We start from the raw sequence: 19,198 nt of genomic DNA, 5'->3' as shown, positions 1-19,198 counted from the left end.
AATTACATTTTTTCCTGCAGTGAATATGAAAATCCTGACAAATGACTTGTGTAGATGCAGCACGCCCGTCCAGTAGTGATTCATGGTCAGCGCTGCACCCCTCGCCCTCCACAATGAGAACTGCTGATGAAATGTGGATTTCAGAAGCCACAAAACCTCTTCCTGCATCTTACAACCGTCTCCATTAACCCTGTGTTTGCTGGACGGCCTATAATCTACGTCTGATGGTTGAATCTGCCCTGCAGGAGGAGGCAAAATAAGTACGTGGGGGGGGGGGGGGGGTAGATGTTCTTTATTTCACATCACAGCATTTGCTTTCAGTCATTGGGTGGAATATATCTTCATATCAACATCTCCGACAAACAGTGAATGGAGCCGGGGGGGGGGCTGCTCTGTTCACACCGCACATTCAAGGACCCTCATTCTCGGGCTCGGTAGAGTCCCAGCAGTTAGACCTCCCGATCAGACATTTCGGTGATAAATGATGATTATGGGAAAACCCCTTTAATACCTGAGCAAATGACATTTCTGTAACTTTCTAATAGTTTTTTTATTCTTCATCATTTTCAAGATCTCTGCCTGTTGTCAGTGAATGAGAAAATTTTTTACAACCAGATTTAGGCCCCATGCACATGACAGTGTTCGGTCCATGATATACGGTCCGCATTTCCCGGATACTTATGTACGTTGCCAGGAGTCACTGCCTCGCCGCAGAACTACCGTCCGTGCTGAAAACATGATTACAATACAGGAAAGATTTCCCGCAGTGACTCCTGACATCGTACACAAGGCCTCATGCACATGACCGTATTGGTGTGCACGGCCGTGCTTTGCGGCTCGGATGGCCGCTGAGTGTTACCCGCGGACTGCCCGAAAATCGTGGGCCGTGCACATGGCCTTGTGCATTCATTTACGCCCATAATAAGACATGTCCTATCTTTTTGCGGTCCAGGCTCCTGGGCAATGCTCAGACCGTGAAAACTATGGTCGTGTGCATGGGCCCATTGAAGTAAATTTGCGGGTGAATTGCAGCCGAAAACATACGTTCGTGTGCATGGGGCCTCACTATGACGCTAGGAGCCCGGCTCCCTGCACTGTGTTCGGTCAACATGCGGACCGTATATCACGGACTGAACACGGTCGTGTGCATGGGGCCTTAGATCTGTTCAGACCTAGTTCTGCTCACAGCTGAGAGTTTGTAACAATTGTATCTAGGCTAGACAAAACTCTCTCATGTCCTGAGATTCTGTTACAATGTATCAGTCCGGTGTTCAGGCTGTTTACCTCACAAAGAATTGGATAAACTGTATAGAATTGCAACAAACCTCCAGCTGTGAGAAATGCTACCTCTACAGGTTTATAGCCTGTGAATGTAAACAAGAATGTTCCCATTCACTAACAGCAAGCAGAGATCTGCGTACAGAGAGCACATCGCCCTCTCTCTCTCTGGGATATATATATATATAATTGCGGCTGAGGGCAGTGATGCAGGTGCTAGTCCTGTCCAGAGGGCTTGTGAGGTCATTTATTGCGTTGTCCCCCTCCCCCATCATGTACTTCGCTACGCGGTGGGCTCCACGTTCGTCACTCTGTCTTGGACGTTTTGACGCGTCTGGGTTTCAGGTTCATACGTTTCCACACCGCCGCTGTAACTCGATCTTGCTTTGTGACGGCGCTGAAGTCGAAGGACTTGAGATTGGGTAGTAGAGACAGAACGTAGGATCTACAGGGGGCACAAAATGTATATCAGACCAGTATAAAAGAGCAATGGATTAATGGATGGATGGATGGATGGATGGATGGATGGATGGACGGACGGACGCTGCTCGTGGTGGCCGGGAAGCTGCAGCCTGGGCTATATCTGATGTAAGTTTCCAGTATACGGGTGCCCGGACACAGGGCCGCCATCAGGAATTTCAGGGCCCCCTACAGCTAAATTTTTTGGGCCCCCCTACCGTGGCACCGCCTGTTAACGGTACTCCGTCCAGCACTATATCATGGTACCCAGGGCGGCCATCAGGGGGGGTATTAGGGGTACTGATGTGAGAGGCCCGGCCAAACCTAATTGAAAGGGGGGCCCGGCAAACTGCCGCGACTTGCCTTTGGTAGAAAAAAAACAGGCCCCTGCAATGGGGCCCGTTTTTTTCACCAAAAGAATGTTGTGAGCTGCGGGCCCCCCTTTCAATTAGGTTTGGCCGGGCCTCTCACATCAGTACCCATAATACCCCCCCTGATGGCGGCCCTGGGTAGCATGGGGGTCGTCATGGGGCCGTCAAACACCGCCGCCCGTGCGACCGATCGCGCGCACCCGCAAACTCCTGCGCATGGGCACCCGCGACCGCCTGGAACCGCGCACCGAATTTTGAGGCAGATTTTGACCTGCCCACACTATCTTGCCGCGTTTTTTGCCTGCGGCGATTGAGGACAGCAGACAGAAAACGCAGCGAAAAATGCATTTTCTGCCTCCCATTGATTTCGATGGGAGGTCAGAGGCGGAACCGCGGCAAGAAAGGACGTGCTGCTTTTTCTTTTTTCCGCGACTGGCTCCCATTGATTTCAGATTAAATCAATGGGAGGCGGTTTTGGAAGTTGTTTGGTGCTGATTCTGACGCAGCGTCCGAGTCAATATCAAGGGCCAAAAACTCTGTGAACTGGGCCTTATTGTTAGGGCTTATTCAGACGAACGTGTAATACATCCGTGCAACGCGCGTGATTTTCACACGGACCTGTGTTACTCTATGGGGCCGTGCAGACTGTCCGTGATTTTCATGCAGCGTGTGTCCTATATTTGTGCATTGTTCGCGCATCACGCACCCATTGAAGTCAATGGGTGCGTGAAAGTCACGCCCAGCACTTCCGCAGCCGTATGAACTATGAATGAAAACAGAAAAGCACCACGTGCTACAAACATACAAACAGAGTGTCATAATGATGGCGGCTGCGCGAAAATCACGCAACCGCGCATCATACGCTGCTGACACACGGAGCTGTTATGGACCTTTTGCATGCGCAAAACGCCATGTTTTTGCGCGCGCAAATAGCACGCGCTCGTGTGAATCCGGCCTTAGGGTAGGAACACACTAGGCATGAACGCTGCGGATTTTATGCAACACATTTTATTGTGGATAATCCGCAGCGTATCACAGTCGCAGCCGAGGGGGTCAGATATGAACAAATCTCATCCGCACGCTGCAAAAATAATGGACCTGCAGTGTGGCTTTTGGCTTTTTAAGCCGCAGCGTGTCAATGTATTCTGTGGAATCGCCGCTCCTCTGTTGCGGAAATGCTGCGGTTCTGCCGCAAAAATCACACATGAGAAAAAATAAAAAGGCACTTTTTTAAATTGATAAAAAAGTTTAGACTTGCCCCGGCCGTAGTCCTGGTGACGCGATCCTCTAGTCTTAGCGCAGCCCCGCCTCCTGTCATGATGTTTCATCCCATGTGACTGCTGCAGCGGTCACATGGTCTACAGCGTCATCCCAGGAGGCGGGGCTACGTTCAGAAGAGAGAGATGCGTCACCTAAACTACGGCCGGGGCAAGTCTAAACTTTTTTTCCCTGCAGGATTCCCGCAGCGGACACGCCTCACGAAACCTGCACCACTACTTGGTGCGGTTTTGCTTGCAGAATTCCCTGCGGCTCCCGGGATAAGCTGTGTAGTTTTACTCAGCATATCCGCCTAGTGTGTCCCTTATGATGTCGCTCCTGGAGCTGCTGCCGCTCTCTAAATAGCCAGTTGGTTCAGTAGAATTTGGAATTATTTTTTTTTGTGAACCAGCTTAAAAAAATACAAAACTTTTGTGTTAGGGCCTGTTCACATCACCGTTCGCTTCCGTTCCGTTTTTTTAAGCTGGTTCACAAAAAAAAATAATTCCAAATTTTACTGGACCAACTGCCTATTTAGAGAGCGGCAGCAGCTCCAGGAGCTGCGCGTCACCAGGACTACGGCCGGGGTAAGTATAAACTTTTTTATCAATTTAAAAAAGTGCCTTTTTTTTTTCTCTTTTGTGATTTTTGCGGCAGAACCGCAGCATTTCCGCACCAGACGAGTGGCGATTCTGCAGCATAAATTGACATGCTGCGGCCTAAAAAGCCACACTGCAGGTCAATTTTTTTTCAGCGTGCGGATGAGATTTGTTCATATCTGACCCCCTCGGCTGTGACTGTGATACGCTGCGGATTTTCCACAATAAAATGTGTTGCATAAAATCCGCAGTGTTCATGCCTAGTGTGTTCCTACCCTAAGGCCGGATTTACACGAGCGTGTGATTTTTGCGTGCGCAAAAAACGTGGCGTTTTGCGCATGCAAAAGGTCCATAACAGCTCCGTGTGTCAGCAGCGTATGATGTGCGGCTGCGTGATTTTCGCGCAGCCGCCATCATTATGACACTCTGTATGTTTGTAGCACGTGGTGCTTTTCTGTTTTCATTCATAGTTTATACGGCTGCGGGAGTGCTTCCATGTGCTGGGCGTGATTTTCACACACCCATTGACTTCAATGGGTGCGTGATGCGCGAACAATGCACAAATATTGGACATGTCGTGAGTTTTACGCAGCGGACACACGGACTCACGCTGCATGAAAATCACTGACAGTCTGCACGGCCCCGTAGACTAACATAGGTCCGTGCGAGGCGCGTGAAAATCACTGACAGTCTGCACGGCCCCGTAGACTAACATAGGTCCGTGCGAGGCGCGTGAAAATCACTGACAGTCTGCACGGCCCCATAGAGTAACATAGGTCCGTGTGAGGCGCGTTGCACGGATGTATTACACGTTCGTCTGAATAAGCCCTAACAATAAGGCCCAGTTCACAGAGTTTTTGGGCCTTGATATTGACTCGGACGCTGCGTCAGAATCAGCACCAAAAAACTTCCAAAACCGCCTCCCATTGATTTAATCTGAAATGAATGGGAACCAGTCGCGGAAAAAAGAAAAAGCAGCACGTCCTTTCTTGCCGCGGTTCCGCCTCTGACCTCCCATCGAAATCAATGGGAGGCAGAAAATGCATTTTTCGCTGCCTTTTTTGTCTGCTGTCCTCAATCGCCGCGGGCAAAAAACGCAGCAAAAAACGCGGCAAGATAGTGTGGGCAGGTCAAAATCTGCCTCAAAATTCTTTAAGGAATTTTGAGGCAGATTTTTTTGGCCTGCAAAAATACTCTGTGTGAACAGGGCCATACATAAACAGCACTTTGAGACACTTTACTCACTGTGTCAGAAGAGCTGCTCCCTCTCCAGTCCTCGTCAGGCGATGTCTTCGGTCCAGATGTCGTCCTTCACCTCCAGGCTCCAGAAAATTGCGGGGATCGAAGAACTCCTGCCGTCGCGCAAGAACTGGACTCCTCCCCTTCTCCTTACGCAGCTACGCTCTGGAGGAGGAGAAGAAGGAGGAGGCGGAGGCGGAGTCGGACGAGGAGGCGCTGGACGAGGAGGCCGAGGAGGAGGACGAGGAGGCGGAGGAGGAGGACGAGGAGTCGGAGGCGGGCCAGCAGGTAATTAGACTGTGCGCCGCTGTTCTTCCCAGTTGATTGGTCGCTGTACTTTTGGTGCGTGCGCACCGCATCCCTCTCGGCGGCGGGCACGAGCGGGTTGCTTTCCAGCCTTCCCCAGGTCGTTCGCGCGTGAGCGCGCGTTTGCGGTAACGAGCGCGCCGGCGCGCGCTTGCGGTCGTTCGCGCGCGCGGTCGCGCGCGGTGTTTCGCGGCAGTGTTAGATGAGAGGGGGGCCCGCAGCTCACAGCGGTGTTTGATGAGAGGGGGGCCCGCAGCTCATGACATTGCTTTGGTGAAAAGAACAGGCCCCATTGCAGGGGCCTGTTTTTTTCTAACAAAGGCAAGTCGCGGCAGTTGCCGGGCCCCCCTTTCAATTAAGTTTGGCCGGGCCCCCTACAGTAGTACCCCTAATACCCCCCTGATGGCGGCCCTGCCCGGACATACCTTGATGCCACATACCGGATGTGCTGCCATTCATAAATCGTCTGCTCCGGCCTCATCAAATCTTCTCACATTTTCTGTGGACATGAACTGATCACAAAGAAATCCCCCAAAATGTAAAGTAAACTTTCTTTTATACTTCATGAGATTGTGCTGCGGTCCCATCCACTCAGCGGTTTATATCCTGCCGCAACGATAAGTCGCCCATGTGACCACGATCTACACAACACAGCCATATTTTTCATTAGGGTGGGGGGATTTTGTGGATTTTCATAAAACCCCCTCTAGCAGTGAACGGCCCTCACCTGTAGCCCTTCTCGGCTTCTATGGGGTTTCCGTGCAGCGTGAGACTCTTCAGGTTCGGCAGAGCAGCCAGTTTCTCCACTTCGGACAGGTTACTGATGCTGTTTCCGTGCAGGTTGAGCACCGACAGGTGACGGTATGTAGTGAGGACCTGCCAGACAACAACCCAAAAATCATCAGGAATCATGATCAACATATCGCTCCTGAAATACTCTGTGCTGCTGGAGATCCTGCTCCTTCCACTATCTAATCTGTTTGTCACCTCCTACAAGATCAGCACACTCCTCATGAAATACTCTGTGCTGCTGGAGATCCTGCTCCTTCCACTATCTAATCTGTTTGTCACCTCCTACAAGATTAGCACACTCCTCATGAAATACTCTGCGCTGCTGGAGATCCTGCTCCTTCCACTATCTAATCTGTTTGTCACCTCCTACAAGATCAGCACACTCCTCATGAAATACTCTGTGCTGCTGGAGATCCTGCTCCTTCCACTATCTAATCTGTTTGTCACCTCCTACAAGATCACTCCTCCTGACATACTCTGTGTTGCTGTGGACCCTGTTCCTTCTGCTATTTAACTCTATTTTTTACCTTTCACAAGATCAGTACACTCCTCTGCTGAAATACTCTGTGCTGCTTGCATTCTATATCCCTGACACCTTCTTGGTGAATGGCCCCGTAGGGTGTCACTTACAGGGTCTATGTTGGGCAGGTAATTGAAGGACAGGTCTATCCAGCAGAGACGGGACGGGTCGCTCAGCATCTTTTCCGCTATATCGCTGAAGTCGTGGAGATCCGTCAGGGTGTTATTGTTCAGCCGTAGCGCCTGACTTATCAGCTTCCCGTTTTCACAGCGCTTTATGGGTTTTAGACCCTCGCGGGGATCCTCCTGCAGCACATCTGTGGGGTATGAAAAAAACCGGAAGATCAGGGACACATGATGAGTTTTGGGGGAGTTATAAGTTCTTCGCCATCCCATGTTTTGGTGCGAAGACTAGGCGGCGGTGATGTTTCGTCCATAGGAAATAGCAATCATACTGGTTGTGACGCAGCTGTGCAAGAAATAGACCGAATAAGAAAGAACGGCCCCTATTTATTAGGTGTCTCTTCGGAGGAGGCGGATAGCTCCTGATCCCAGTGACGTCCTCTATTCTGCAGGATTGGTGACCTCATTACCAGGAGCGATCCCTAGTGATAAACATGTGTCGAAAAACTAGCACAAAGCAACTACCACAGCACTGATGGAAAGAAGAGGTTTTTACCATTAAAGGATATTCCCATCACAGACCGTATCTCGCGGATCTGCCGTAAATTCTTGATAGTTCAGGTCCTACCTCTGCGATCCGCACCTATCGGGAGAACAGGGTTCCCATTTTGCTAGGGCTGGCCGCTCTGCCCATAGAAGTCAATAGAGAGGTGGCCTCGCGTTTCCACATCACTCTCTATAGAAGTCTATGGGAGTTATGGGAAGAGTTGAGGAAGCGTTGGGGGTCAGTTGTGTTAGCACCCCCTACTACGACACCTTGATCTGGTGGCTGATTTACCTTTCTAGCCTACATGCCATACTACAGCCCATCCCATAGTGTGCAGGCTTCATGGAGGCCAATGACAACCTAGGTCCCATAACCCTATTCTGAAATACAAGGCAGCTGCAAATTGGAGGAGTAGTTGGGTGTTCTGAATTTCCCTAGTACGAAATAATGATTGCAGTATTGAGTTACAGACGCGTTTAGGATCAGGAGAGAAGTGATAATCGGCCATTACCTTCCATGGAGTTGATGCACTTGAACGCCAGGTCTACGGGGGGCCCCGATCCACAATCATTATCAATGCGTTTACTCATTGCAGAACCTGGAGATGAGATGCAGTAGAGGACGCTGAATATAATGCCCGCACCACACACATGCCACTTTTCAGGCCCTGTCCTGGGTGTCGCCTCTCCTTGAAAAAACAAACCCTGAATGGTCCTGACAACTAAATAGACCTGGAAACCTTCTGTAGGCCATGATCACACATAGCAGAAAAATCCACCTGTGAGTTTCGCTGCAAACCCTCTCAATAAAAGGATTAACATACACTATGAAAATCTGAAAAATAAAATGACATGTTGCGGATTTTAACATCTGCGCCACAGGTCAATTTCCGCTGATCCATTTTGCTGTTACAGTAATATGATGCAGATTTTCCGCCTGCAATTCCACATCCAATTTACATCTGCCATGCAAGGAGGTACAGTACATAGATGATATACGTCTGTCATACAGGGGGGTACAGTACATAGATGATATACGTCTGTCATACAGGGGGGTACAGTACATAGATGATATACGTCTGTCATACAGGGGGTACGGTACATAGATGATATACGTCTGTCATACAGGGTGTACGGTACATAGATGATATACGTCTGTCATACAGGGGTACGGTACATAGATGATATACGTCTGTCATACAGGGGGTACGGTACATAGATGATATACGTCTGCCATACAGCGGGGTACGGTACATAGATGATATACGTCTGTCATACAGGGGGGGTACAGTACATAGATGATATACGCCTGTCATACAGGGATATGCCTGTCATACAGGGGAGGTGCAGTACATAGATGATATATGCCTGTCATACAGGGGGGGGGTACAGTACATAGATGATATACATCTGTCATACAGGGGGGGTACAGTACATAGATGATATACGCCTGTCATACAGGGGGGGGACAGTACATAGATATACGCCTGTCATACAGGGGGTACATTACATAGATTATATACGCCTGTCATATAGGGGGTACAGTACATAGAGGATATACGTCTGTCATACAGGGGGGGTACAGTACATAGATGATATACGCCTGTCATACAGGGGGTACAGTACATAGATGATATACGCCTGTCATACAGGGGGTACAGTACATAGATGATATACGTCTGTCATACAGGGGGGGTACAGTATATAGATGATATACGCCTGTCATACAGGGGGTACAGTATGTAGATGATATACGCCTGTCATACAGGGAGTACAGTACATAGATGATATACTCCTGTCATACAGGGGGGTACAGTACATAGATATACGCCTGTCATACAGGGAGTACAGTACATAGATGATATACGTCTGTCATACAGGGGGGTACAGTACATAGATGATATACGTCTGTCATACAGGGGGGTACAGTACATAGATGAAATACGTCTGTCATACAGGGGGGTACAGTACATAGATGATATACGCCTGTCATACAGGGGGGGACAGTACATAGATGATATACGTCTGTCATACATGGGGGTACAGTACATAGATGATATACGTCTGTCATACAGGGGAGGTACAGTACATAGATGATATATGCTTGTCACACAGGGGGGATACAGTACATAGATGATATACATCTGTCATACAGGGGGGTACAGTACATAGATGATATACATCTGTCATACAGGGGGTACAGTACATACACTACCGTTCAAAAGTTTAGGGTCACTTAGAAATTTCCCTATTTTTGCAAGAAAAGCACAGTTTTTTTCAATGAAGATAACATTAAATTAATCAGAAATACACTCTATACATTGTTAATGTGCTAAATGACTATTCTAGCTGCAAACGTCTGGTTTTTAATGCGATATCTAGATAGGTGTATAGAGGCCATTTCCAGCAACCATCACTCCAGTGTTCTAATGGTACATTGTGTTTGCTAACTGTGTTAGAAAGCGAATGGATGATTAGAAAACACTTGAAAACCCTTGTGCAATTATGTTAGCACCGCTGTAAACAGTTTTGCTGTTTAGAGAAGCTATAAAACTGACCTTCCTTTGAGCTAGTTGAGAATCTGGAGCATTACATTTGTGGGTTCGATTAAACTCTCACAATGGCTAGAAAAAGAGAGCTTTCATGTGAAACTCGACAGTCTATTCTTGTTCTTAGAAATGAAGGCTATTCCATGCGAGAAATTGCCAAGAAACTGAAGATTTCCTACAACGGTGTGTACTACTCCCTTCAGAGGACAGTACACACATGCTCTAACCAGAGTAGAAAGAGAAGTGGGAGGCCCCGCTGCACAACTGAGCAACAAGACAAGTACATTAGAGTCTGTAGTTTGAGAAATAGACGCCTCACAGATCCTCAACTGGCAACTTCATTAAATAGTACCCGCAAAACGCCAGTGTCAACGTCTACAGTGAAGAGGCGACTCCGGGATGCTGGCCTTCAGGGCAGAGTGGCAAAGAAAAAGCCATATCTGAGACTGGCTAATAAAAGGAAAAGATTAATATTGTAAAGGATCTGCCAGGCACAACTTCTGTGGATACTCCCATAGGTAATCAGTCTGCACCTGAATCTACGTCTCTGAGACTGACTCCATCTTCCACCACTCAGGATGGCAGGCTTAGGAGTGGGAGAGCCTATCACAGCCTGGCCAGACTCAGCTAGCTCCCGCCCTCTGTCTATTTATACCTGCCTTTCCTGTTCCTCCTTTGCTTGTGATTCTTCTCGTGTGATTTCCTGGCCCAGCTACAGCTCCTAACTATTTGATCCTGCTCCATACTGACCCTGGCTTACTGACTACTCTCCTGCTCTGCGTTTGGTACCTCGTGCTCTCCTGGTTTGACTTGGCTCGTTCACCTCTCTGGTTGCTCACGGTGTTGCCGTGGGCAACTGCCCCTTTCCCTTTGCTTTGTATTCCCTTGTATGTTTGTCTCGTGCACTTACTGAGCGTAGGGACCGCCGCCCAGTTGTACCCCGTCACCTAGGGCGGGTCGTTGCAAGTAGGCAGGGACAGAGTGGCGGGTAGATTAGGGCTCACTTGTTCGTTTCCCTACCCCCGTCGTTACATAATCACAAGCCCAAACCTAGTCTACCCTGGTCACTGACACCACTATGGAACCCCTTGAGACCCTGGCTCAGCAAATGCAGGGTCTCTCCCTACAGGTCCAGGCCCTGGCTCAGAGGGTCAACCAGCCTGATGCTACCTTGGTAGTTCACCTCACCTCCTGAACCCCACCTCAAGTTGCCCGACCGGTGCTCAGGGGACCGGAGGGCTTTTCTCTCCTTTCGGGAGGGTTGTAGGCTTTACTTTCGCTTAAAGCCTCATTCCTCAGGTTCTGAGAACCAGCGGGTGGGTATAATTATGTCCCGGCTCCAGGAAGGGCCCCAAGAGTGGGCCTTCTCCTTGGCTCCTGACGCCCCTGAACTTTCCTCCGTTGATCGTTTATTTTCTGCTCTCGGACTCATTTATGACGAGACTGACAGGACTGCCTTTGCCGAGAGTCAGCTGGTGACCTTACGTCAGGGTAAGAGACCTGTTGAGGAGTATTGTTCTGACTTTAGGAAGTGGTGCGTAGCTTCTCGGTGGAATGACCCTGCCTTAAGGTGCCAGTTTAGGTTGGGTCTGTCAAATGCCCTGAAAGACCTGCTAGTTAGCTATCCCTCTTCTGACTCTCTAGACCAGGTTATGGCTTTAGCGGTACGACTTGACCGACGTCTCAGGGAACGACAACGTGAACGTTTATGTGTTTTCTCCTCCGACTCCCCCATGATGCCTCCCGAGGTTCCGTTGCTTCGTTCCTCCCCGGAAGACTCAGAGGTACCTATGCAACTCGGGGCCTCCGTGTCCCCCCAACAACGTAGAGAGTTCCGCAGGAAGAATGGTCTCTGCTTCTATTGTGGGGATGACAAGCATCAACTGAACACCTGTCCTAAGCGTAAGAATGCAGCCGGAGAACGTCCGCGCCTAAGTGATCATCGGGGAGGTCACTTGGGCGCACAGGTATTTCCCGTAAATATGAAACCTAATAAAATCTTGCTTCCCTTTCAGGTCTCTTTTGGTGGTAGGTCTGCTACCGGCAGTGCCTTCGTGGATTCAGGGTCGTCTGCTAATATCATGTCTGTGGAATTTGCTATGTCTCTAGCTATGCCTTTTATTGATTTGCCTAAACCTGTCTCGGTAGTGGGTATCGAATCCACTCCCCTTGCTAATGGTTATTTTACACAGCATACCCCTGATTTTGAACTCCTTGTTGGCTCCATGCATTTGGAGCAATGCTCTGTACTGTTGATGCAGGGATTATTGTACGATTTGGTTTCAGGCCTTCCCTGGTTGCAGTTGCATAATCCCACGTTTCACTGGAATACTGGGGATCTTACCAAATGGGGTAATGAATGCTTGACGTCATGTTTTTCTGTTAATTCTATTTCTCCCCCTGAGGAGATGAACACGCTACCTGAGTTTGTTCAGGACTTCGCTGATGTTTTCTCTAAGGAGGCCTCCGAAGTGTTACCTCCTCATAGAGAATACGATTGCGCAATCAATTTGGTACCAGGAGCTAAGCTCCCTAAGGGTAGGATATTTAATCTCTCTTGTCCCGAACGTGAAGCCATGAGAGAGTATATCCAGGAATGCCTGGCCAAGGGTTACATTCGCCCCTCTACTTCTCCAGTAGGTGCTGGCTTCTTCTTCGTAGGGAAGAAGGATGGTGGTCTTAGGCCATGCATTGACTACCGAAACTTGAATAAGGTCACTGTAAGGAACCAGTATCCCCTTCCTTTGATTCCTGATCTCTTTAATCAGGCTCAGGGGGCCCAATGGTTCTCTAAGTTTGATCTACGGGGGGCGTATAACCTTATCCGCATCAAAGAGGGGGATGAGTGGAAGACTGCGTTTAACACGCCCGAAGGTCATTTCGAATACCTCGTCATGCCCTTTGGGTTGTGTAATGCTCCGGCGGTCTTCCAGAATTTCATAAATGAGATTTTGAGAGATTACCTGGGTAATTTTCTTGTAGTGTACCTTGATGACATACTGGTGTTTTCCAAGGACTGGTCCTCCCACATTGAGCATGTCAGGAAGGTGCTCCAGGTCCTTCGGGAAAACAAACGGTTTGCAAAAACCGAAAAATGTGTGTTTGGGGTACAGGAGATACCATTTTTGGGTCAAATCCTCACTCCTCATGAATTCCGCATGGACCCTGCCAAGGTCCAGGCTGTGGCGGAATGGGTCCAACCTGCCTCCCTGAAGGCGTTACAGTGCTTCTTGGGGTTCGCTAATTATTACAGGAGATTTATTGCTAACTTCTCGGTCATCGCTAAGCCTCTTACGGACCTCACTCGCAAAGGTGCTGATCTCCTCCACTGGCCTCCTGAGGCTGTCCAGGCTTTTGAGGTCCTTAAGAAGTGCTTTATCTCGGCCCAGGTGTTGGTTCAGCCCAACCAAATGGAGCCATTTATCGTGGAGGTTGACGCGTCCGAGGTGGGAGTGGGGGCTGTCTTGTCCCAGGGTACCAGGTCCCTCACCCATCTCCGTCCCTACTTCTCCAGGAAGTTTTCGCCCACTGAGAGTAACTATGATATTGGCAACCGCGAACTCTTAGCCATTAAATGGGCATTTGAAGAGTGGCGCCACTTCCTGGAGGGGGCTAGGCACCAGGTAACGGTACTTACCGACCACAAGAATCTGGTTTTCCTAGAATCTGCTCGGAGGCTAAACCCGAGACAAGCTCGATGGGCGCTATTTTTTACCAGATTCAACTTTTTGGTTACTTATAGAGCTGGGTCTAAAAATATTAAGGCCGATGGATGCACTGTAGCTTCATGGCCAGCCCTCCTTTGGAGGAAGATCCTGCTTGTATTTTGCCTCCCGGTATAATCCTTTCTTCTATTGATTCTGATTTAGTCTCTGAAATTGCGGCTGATCAAGGTTCAGCTCCCGGGAACCTTCCTGAGAACAAGCTGTTTGTTCCCCTGCAATTTCGGCTAAGGGTACTTAGGGAAAATCATGACTCCGCACTATCTGGCCATCCAGGCATCCTGGGTACCAAACACCTCATTGCCAGAAACTATTGGTGGCCTGGGTTGCCTAAAGACGTTAAGGCCTACGTCGCCGCTTGTGAGGTTTGTGCTAGGTCCAAGACTCCCAGGTCCCGACCAGCGGGCTTACTACGTTCGTTGTCCATTCCCCAGAGACCTTGGACACATATCTCCATGTATTTTGTTAATGATTTGCCTCCATCCCAAGGCAAGTCGGTGGTGTGGGTGGTAGTAGACCGCTTCAGTAAGATGTGCCACTTTGTGCCCCTCAAGAAACTACCCAATGCTAAGACGTTGGCTACCTTGTTTGTCAAACACATCCTGCGTCTCCATGGGGTCCCTGTCAATATTGTTTCGGACAGAGGGGTACAATTTGTTTCCTTATTTTGGAGAGCCTTCTGTATGAAGTTGGAGATTGATCTGTCCTTCTCCTCTGCCTTCCATCTTGAAACCAATGGCCAAACTGAGAGGACTAATCAGTCTCTAGAACAATATTTAAGGTGTTTTATCTCTGACTGTCAATATGATTGGGTCTCATTCATTCCCCTCGCTGAATTTTCCCTTAATAACCGGGTCAGTAACTCGTCAGGGGTCTCCCCCTTTTTCTGTAATTTTGGGTTTAATCCACGGTTCTCCTCCGTTTCACCTGGTAGTTCCAACAATCCCGAGGTAGAGGTCGTTCATCGGGAACTGTGCACAGTCTGGGCCCAGGTTCAGAAGAACCTAGAGGCGTCCCAGAGCGTACAAAAAACTCAGGCTGATAGAAGACATTCTGCTAACCCCTTGTTTATGGTCGGGGATCTGGTGTGGTTATCGTCTAGGAACTTGCGTCTTAAGGTCCCGTCCAAGAAGTTTGCTCCCCGGTTTATAGGGCCGTACAAGGTCATTGAAGTCCTCAATCCTGTCTCCTTCCGGCTGGAGTTACCCCCATCTTTTCGTATACACGAGGTGTTTCATGCCTCCCTCCTTAAACGCTGCTCCCCGTCCTTGGCTCCCTTGAGGAAACCTCCTGTTCCCGTTCTCAGCCCTGAGGTGGTGGAATTCGAGGTGGCCAAGGTTGTGGACAGCAAGATGGTCCAAGGCTCCCTCCAGTACTTGGTCCATTGGAGAGGATACGGGCCTGAGGAGAGGACTTGGGTACCCGCCCGGGATGTTCACGCTGGGGTATTGGTCAGGAAGTTCCACCTTCGTTTCCCCAATAAACCAGGTCCACTTAGAAAGGGTCCGGTGGCCCCTCATAAAAGGGGGGGGGGTACTGTAAAGGATCTGCCAGGCACAGCTTCGGGGTTAACTCCCATAGGTAATCAGTCTGCACCTGAATCTACGTCTCTGAGACTGACTCCATCTTCCACCACTCAGGGTGGCAGGCTTAGGAGTGGGAGAGCCTATCGCAGCCTGGCCAGACGGAGCTAGCTCCCGCCCTCTGTCTATTTATACCTGCCTTTCCTGTTCCTCCTTTGCTTGTGATTCTTCCCGTGTGGTTTCCTGGCCCAGCTACAGCTTCTGACTATTTGATCCTGCTCCATTCTGACCCTGGCTTACTGACTACTCTCCTGCTCTGCGTTTGGTACCTCACACACTCCTGGTTTGACTCGGCTTGTTCACCACTCTTGTTGCTCACGGTGTTGCCGTGGGCAACTGCTCCTTTCCCTTTGCTTTGTATTCCCTTGTATGTTTGTCTCGTGCACTTACTGAGCGTAGGGACCGCCGCCCATTTGTACCCCGTCGCCTAGGGCGGGTCGTTGCAAGTAGGCAGGGACTGAGTGGTGGGTAGATTAGGGCTCACTTGTTCGTTTCCCTACCCCCGCCGTTACAAATATGGGCAAAAGCACACAGACATTGGACAGAGGCAGATTGGAAAGAAGTGTTATGGACGGACGAATGGAAGTTTGAGGTGTTTGGATCACACAGAACATTTGTGAGACGCAGAACAACTGAAAAGATGCTGGAAGAGCGCCGGACGCCATCTGTCAAGCATGGTGGAGGTCATGTGATGGTCTGGGGTAAAGTGGGAGATTTGTACAAGGTAAAAGGGATTGTGAATAAGGAAGGCCATCACTCCGCAACGCCATGCCATACCCTGTGGACAGCGCTTGATTGGAGCCAATTTCATCCTACAACAGGACAATGACCCAAAGCACCTCCAAATGATGCAAGAACTATTTAGGGAAGAAGCCGGCAGCCGGTATTCTATCTGTAATGGAGTGGCCAGCGCAGTCACTAGATCTCAACCCCATAGAGCTGTTGTGGGAGGAGCTTGACCGTATGGTACGCAAGAAGTGCCCATCAAGCCAATCCAACTTGTGGGAGGGGCTTCTGGAAGCATGGGGGGGGGGGGAAATTTCTCCCGATGACCTCAGCAAATTAACAGCTCGAATGCCAAAGGTCTGCAATGCTGGAATTGCTGCAAATGGAGCGACGAAAGCAAAGTCTGAAGGAGAAAATCATTATTTCTAACCTTGTCAATGTCTGGACTATATTTTCTAGTCATTTTGCAACTCATTTGATAAATATAAGTGTGAGATTTCATGGAAAACACTAAATTGTCTGGTGACCCCAAACTTTTGAACGGTAGTGTATATATATATATAGACACTCTACAGGATATACGTCTGTCATATAAGGGGGTGAGATATATCCCCGTCACTCTGGGCATATCAGTATATATATACACGGCTACTCCCTCGTCAGGCTCTGTGCACACTGGGGTAAGGGATGCGGCTGGACGTCCGTGGTGCCTTCACTTATGACCTGCTGACAAATAACAGACTACAGAGGAGCGTCATATGTGCAATCACCGGCTCCACATAGATGTCACTCATCTCTCTGCGCCATGTTATTGCTCCGTCCTATAGTGCAGGCCGCCTGACCGCTCCGGAGGGACAGACAGTCTGCAGAGGTGGGGGCTGCACAGCAGGAACACTCGTTATATGCAGCTGGTGGGTCACTTACTTGTGGCGATGCATAATATGTAGTGTATACTTATAAGCTACAGATGTATATCACCGCACACAATACACCGAGCCCCGCGCAATCCTTCCTCATCCGCCGCCGTACTCACTGCACAGCGCCGCACCTCCACGTCCCCGCTCCCCGAACTTACACCGGCCGTAGCCTAGCGACTGGTCACCATGGTAACGGTAAACACCAACCCGGAAGTAACGTACCACCTGACCGGAAGTGAAGGCGCCGCTCTGCGTGCTGGGTCTGGGAGCGGTCGTCAGGGTGATTATCGGCTCGTGTGTGGAAGCAGCGCAGAGGATTCTACTGATGTGGAACTACAAGTGCCAGCCTTACCTCAGTGTCCGGGGCCTGTCGCTGCACATGACGGCGTTCTGACACTTTTGAGTAAACTTTGGGGCAGATTTATCAGCGCGGCCTCCACATTGCGCACTGGGCGACTTATTTACAAATGATTCCAGTGTTTGTGAATGTACCCGTTTGTATTTAAATCTTTCACTATTTTCAAAACCCCTGCTTGCTGTCAGGGAATGGAATTGCTCCTATTTACACAGAGTATGTGAAAAACTAACACATTTGATAAAGGGTAAATGTCCATCAAGTTTAATCAAAAGGGCAGCTCGTAGGGAAGCCAGAGGAAGGCAAAGAAAGCAAGCGGGGTTCTAACGTCGCGGTCAAAATGCAGTTTTATTTACCGCAACGTGTGATCCCAGCCTCTGGCTCTGCTTACAGGCCGTCCTGGTGCGTTACCGCATCTCTGATCTCAGCCCGACTCTGTATCAAGTCCGACAGGTGAGCGGAGCCGCAGTACGTCCGCCCGGGTCGGCTTTGTGGACTTTCTGCAGCAAATCTGCAATGAATCTGGCGCGTTTTCTGCTGCAGATCACGTAAGGAGCAAAATGAGAAGCATTTAAAACCCGCAGCAAATCAGCGACATTACGTTATTGGCAGATTTAATGGTGGATTTTTTCCCCCCATTGAAGTCAATCAGGAAGTTCGCAACAAATCAGTTATTAACCGGTTAAGGACTAGGCTGTTTTACAGATAAATGACCAGAGCACATTTCACAATTTTGCTCTGCGCTTCTTTACATGACTATAACTCAGCAGGTGAATAAAGTTCATCTTTGAATTTTACACTCTTTTTAAAGGACAGACAGGGCTTTGTTTTAGTGGCATTTGTCAGTATATATCATTTTTATTTTTTTCTCTAAAGTGGGCAAAATTGGAAAAAAATGCAAGAATTTAGCAAATGCGTCAGTTTAGGCTAGTATTTTTCACACACGGTATGAACCACGGCCAAAATTCATCTCCTTTCACATTCTTCCACTTCTCCCGTGCACGGGGATACCAAATATGTGAGCCTTATTCGCTGTGCGGGCATGTACCAGGGCTTGGCATAAAAGGAGGCTTTTTGGCCTTTTCGGTCCAGGAATTTTGCATTTGATTTTAGAGCCGCATACTGTTTTCTGGGGGGCCTAATGCTGCTGAAACATTAGAATCACCCCATAAATGACTTCATTCACACAAGTAGACCCCACAAGGTTTCCTTCAAGGGGTTTATCATATTTTTAGACAGTCCAGTTTTCTTCTGAAAGTTTCTTGAATAAGATGGATCAAAATAAAATTAGCAATTTTTTAGCAAATGCGTCAGTTTATACCAGCATTTTTCACACACGGTATAGACCACGGTCAAAATTAATCTCCGTTCACATTCTGCCACTTCTCCCGTGCACGGGGATACCAAATATGTGGCCTTATTATCACATAGAGATGTAGGAGGGCGGACGATAGAAGAAGATTATTTCACAAATCGCTTTTTTTCAAAGCTGGTTTTACAAAACTCAACAGAGTTTCTATAACACTTCCAAAATATCTGCTCTTGAAGCAGAAATCCCAAAATATTCATCTAGGGGTATAATGGGAATTTATTTTTTGGGGTTTTCTAAAATAAGAAATTTCAGGTTAATGCGCATGGAGCTCTCCAGCAGATGAACTTTAGAGAACATCAAACATGACATCCACCCCCCCCCCCCACCCATTCCCTCCCTCACCCTTGGAGTAAAATCAGGGGAAAAATAAAAACGTAATGTAGGGCAAATATATTTTCAACAAATTAACTAAAATCTAATAATTCAGAACAGTGTGGTATTTTTTAAAACATGGCTCAATGCACAGGCCTGGTTGCGAGGGACAT

General features: G+C 48.8%; 1 protein-coding gene across 5 annotated transcripts; it reads right to left on the bottom strand.

Annotated features, from left to right (window-relative positions):
- Window positions 1-273: 273 nt before the first annotated feature.
- On the bottom strand, window positions 274-17,206 carry LRRC51 (leucine rich repeat containing 51). Of its 5 annotated transcripts, none has more exons than XM_075851290.1 (5): window positions 17,145-17,206; window positions 8,002-8,088; window positions 6,932-7,137; window positions 6,237-6,385; window positions 274-1,723 (listed from the first exon to the last, which is right to left on the bottom strand). In XM_075851290.1, exons 2-5 carry the CDS (start codon window positions 8,078-8,080, stop codon window positions 1,585-1,587), a joined length of 573 nt encoding a protein of 190 aa, XP_075707405.1. In that variant the 5' UTR covers window positions 8,081-8,088; window positions 17,145-17,206; the 3' UTR covers window positions 274-1,584. The 5 variants fall into 5 exon arrangements, with proteins under 5 accessions (XP_075707405.1, XP_075707403.1, XP_075707402.1 ...); XM_075851288.1 differs by having other exon boundaries at window positions 17,103-17,181; XM_075851287.1 differs by lacking the exon at window positions 17,145-17,206 and adding an exon at window positions 17,053-17,120.
- Between the last annotated feature and the right edge of the window lie 1,992 nt (window positions 17,207-19,198).

The sequence above is a fragment of the Rhinoderma darwinii genome, chromosome 2 (genome assembly GCF_050947455.1).
Source record: "Rhinoderma darwinii isolate aRhiDar2 chromosome 2, aRhiDar2.hap1, whole genome shotgun sequence".
In the NCBI taxonomy this organism is placed as follows: Eukaryota; Metazoa; Chordata; class Amphibia; order Anura; family Rhinodermatidae; genus Rhinoderma; species Rhinoderma darwinii.
Note: the sequence above shows the minus strand (reverse complement) of the source record. Positions and strands in the feature narration are given on the sequence as shown.

Bases quoted from the DNA above. Each gene is read 5' to 3' on its own strand.
- LRRC51 (XM_075851287.1), bottom strand. From the start codon at position 17,086: ATGAGGAAGGATTGCGCGGGGCTCGGTGTATTGT. The intron at 7,138-8,001 runs GTAATGGCCGAT...CATACCCCACAG, and splicing joins GTGCATCAACTCCATGGAAG to ATGTGCTGCAGGAGGATCCC. The intron at 1,724-6,236 runs GTGAGGGCCGTT...TGCCCCCTGTAG, and splicing joins GAAGCCGAGAAGGGCTACAG to ATCCTACGTTCTGTCTCTAC.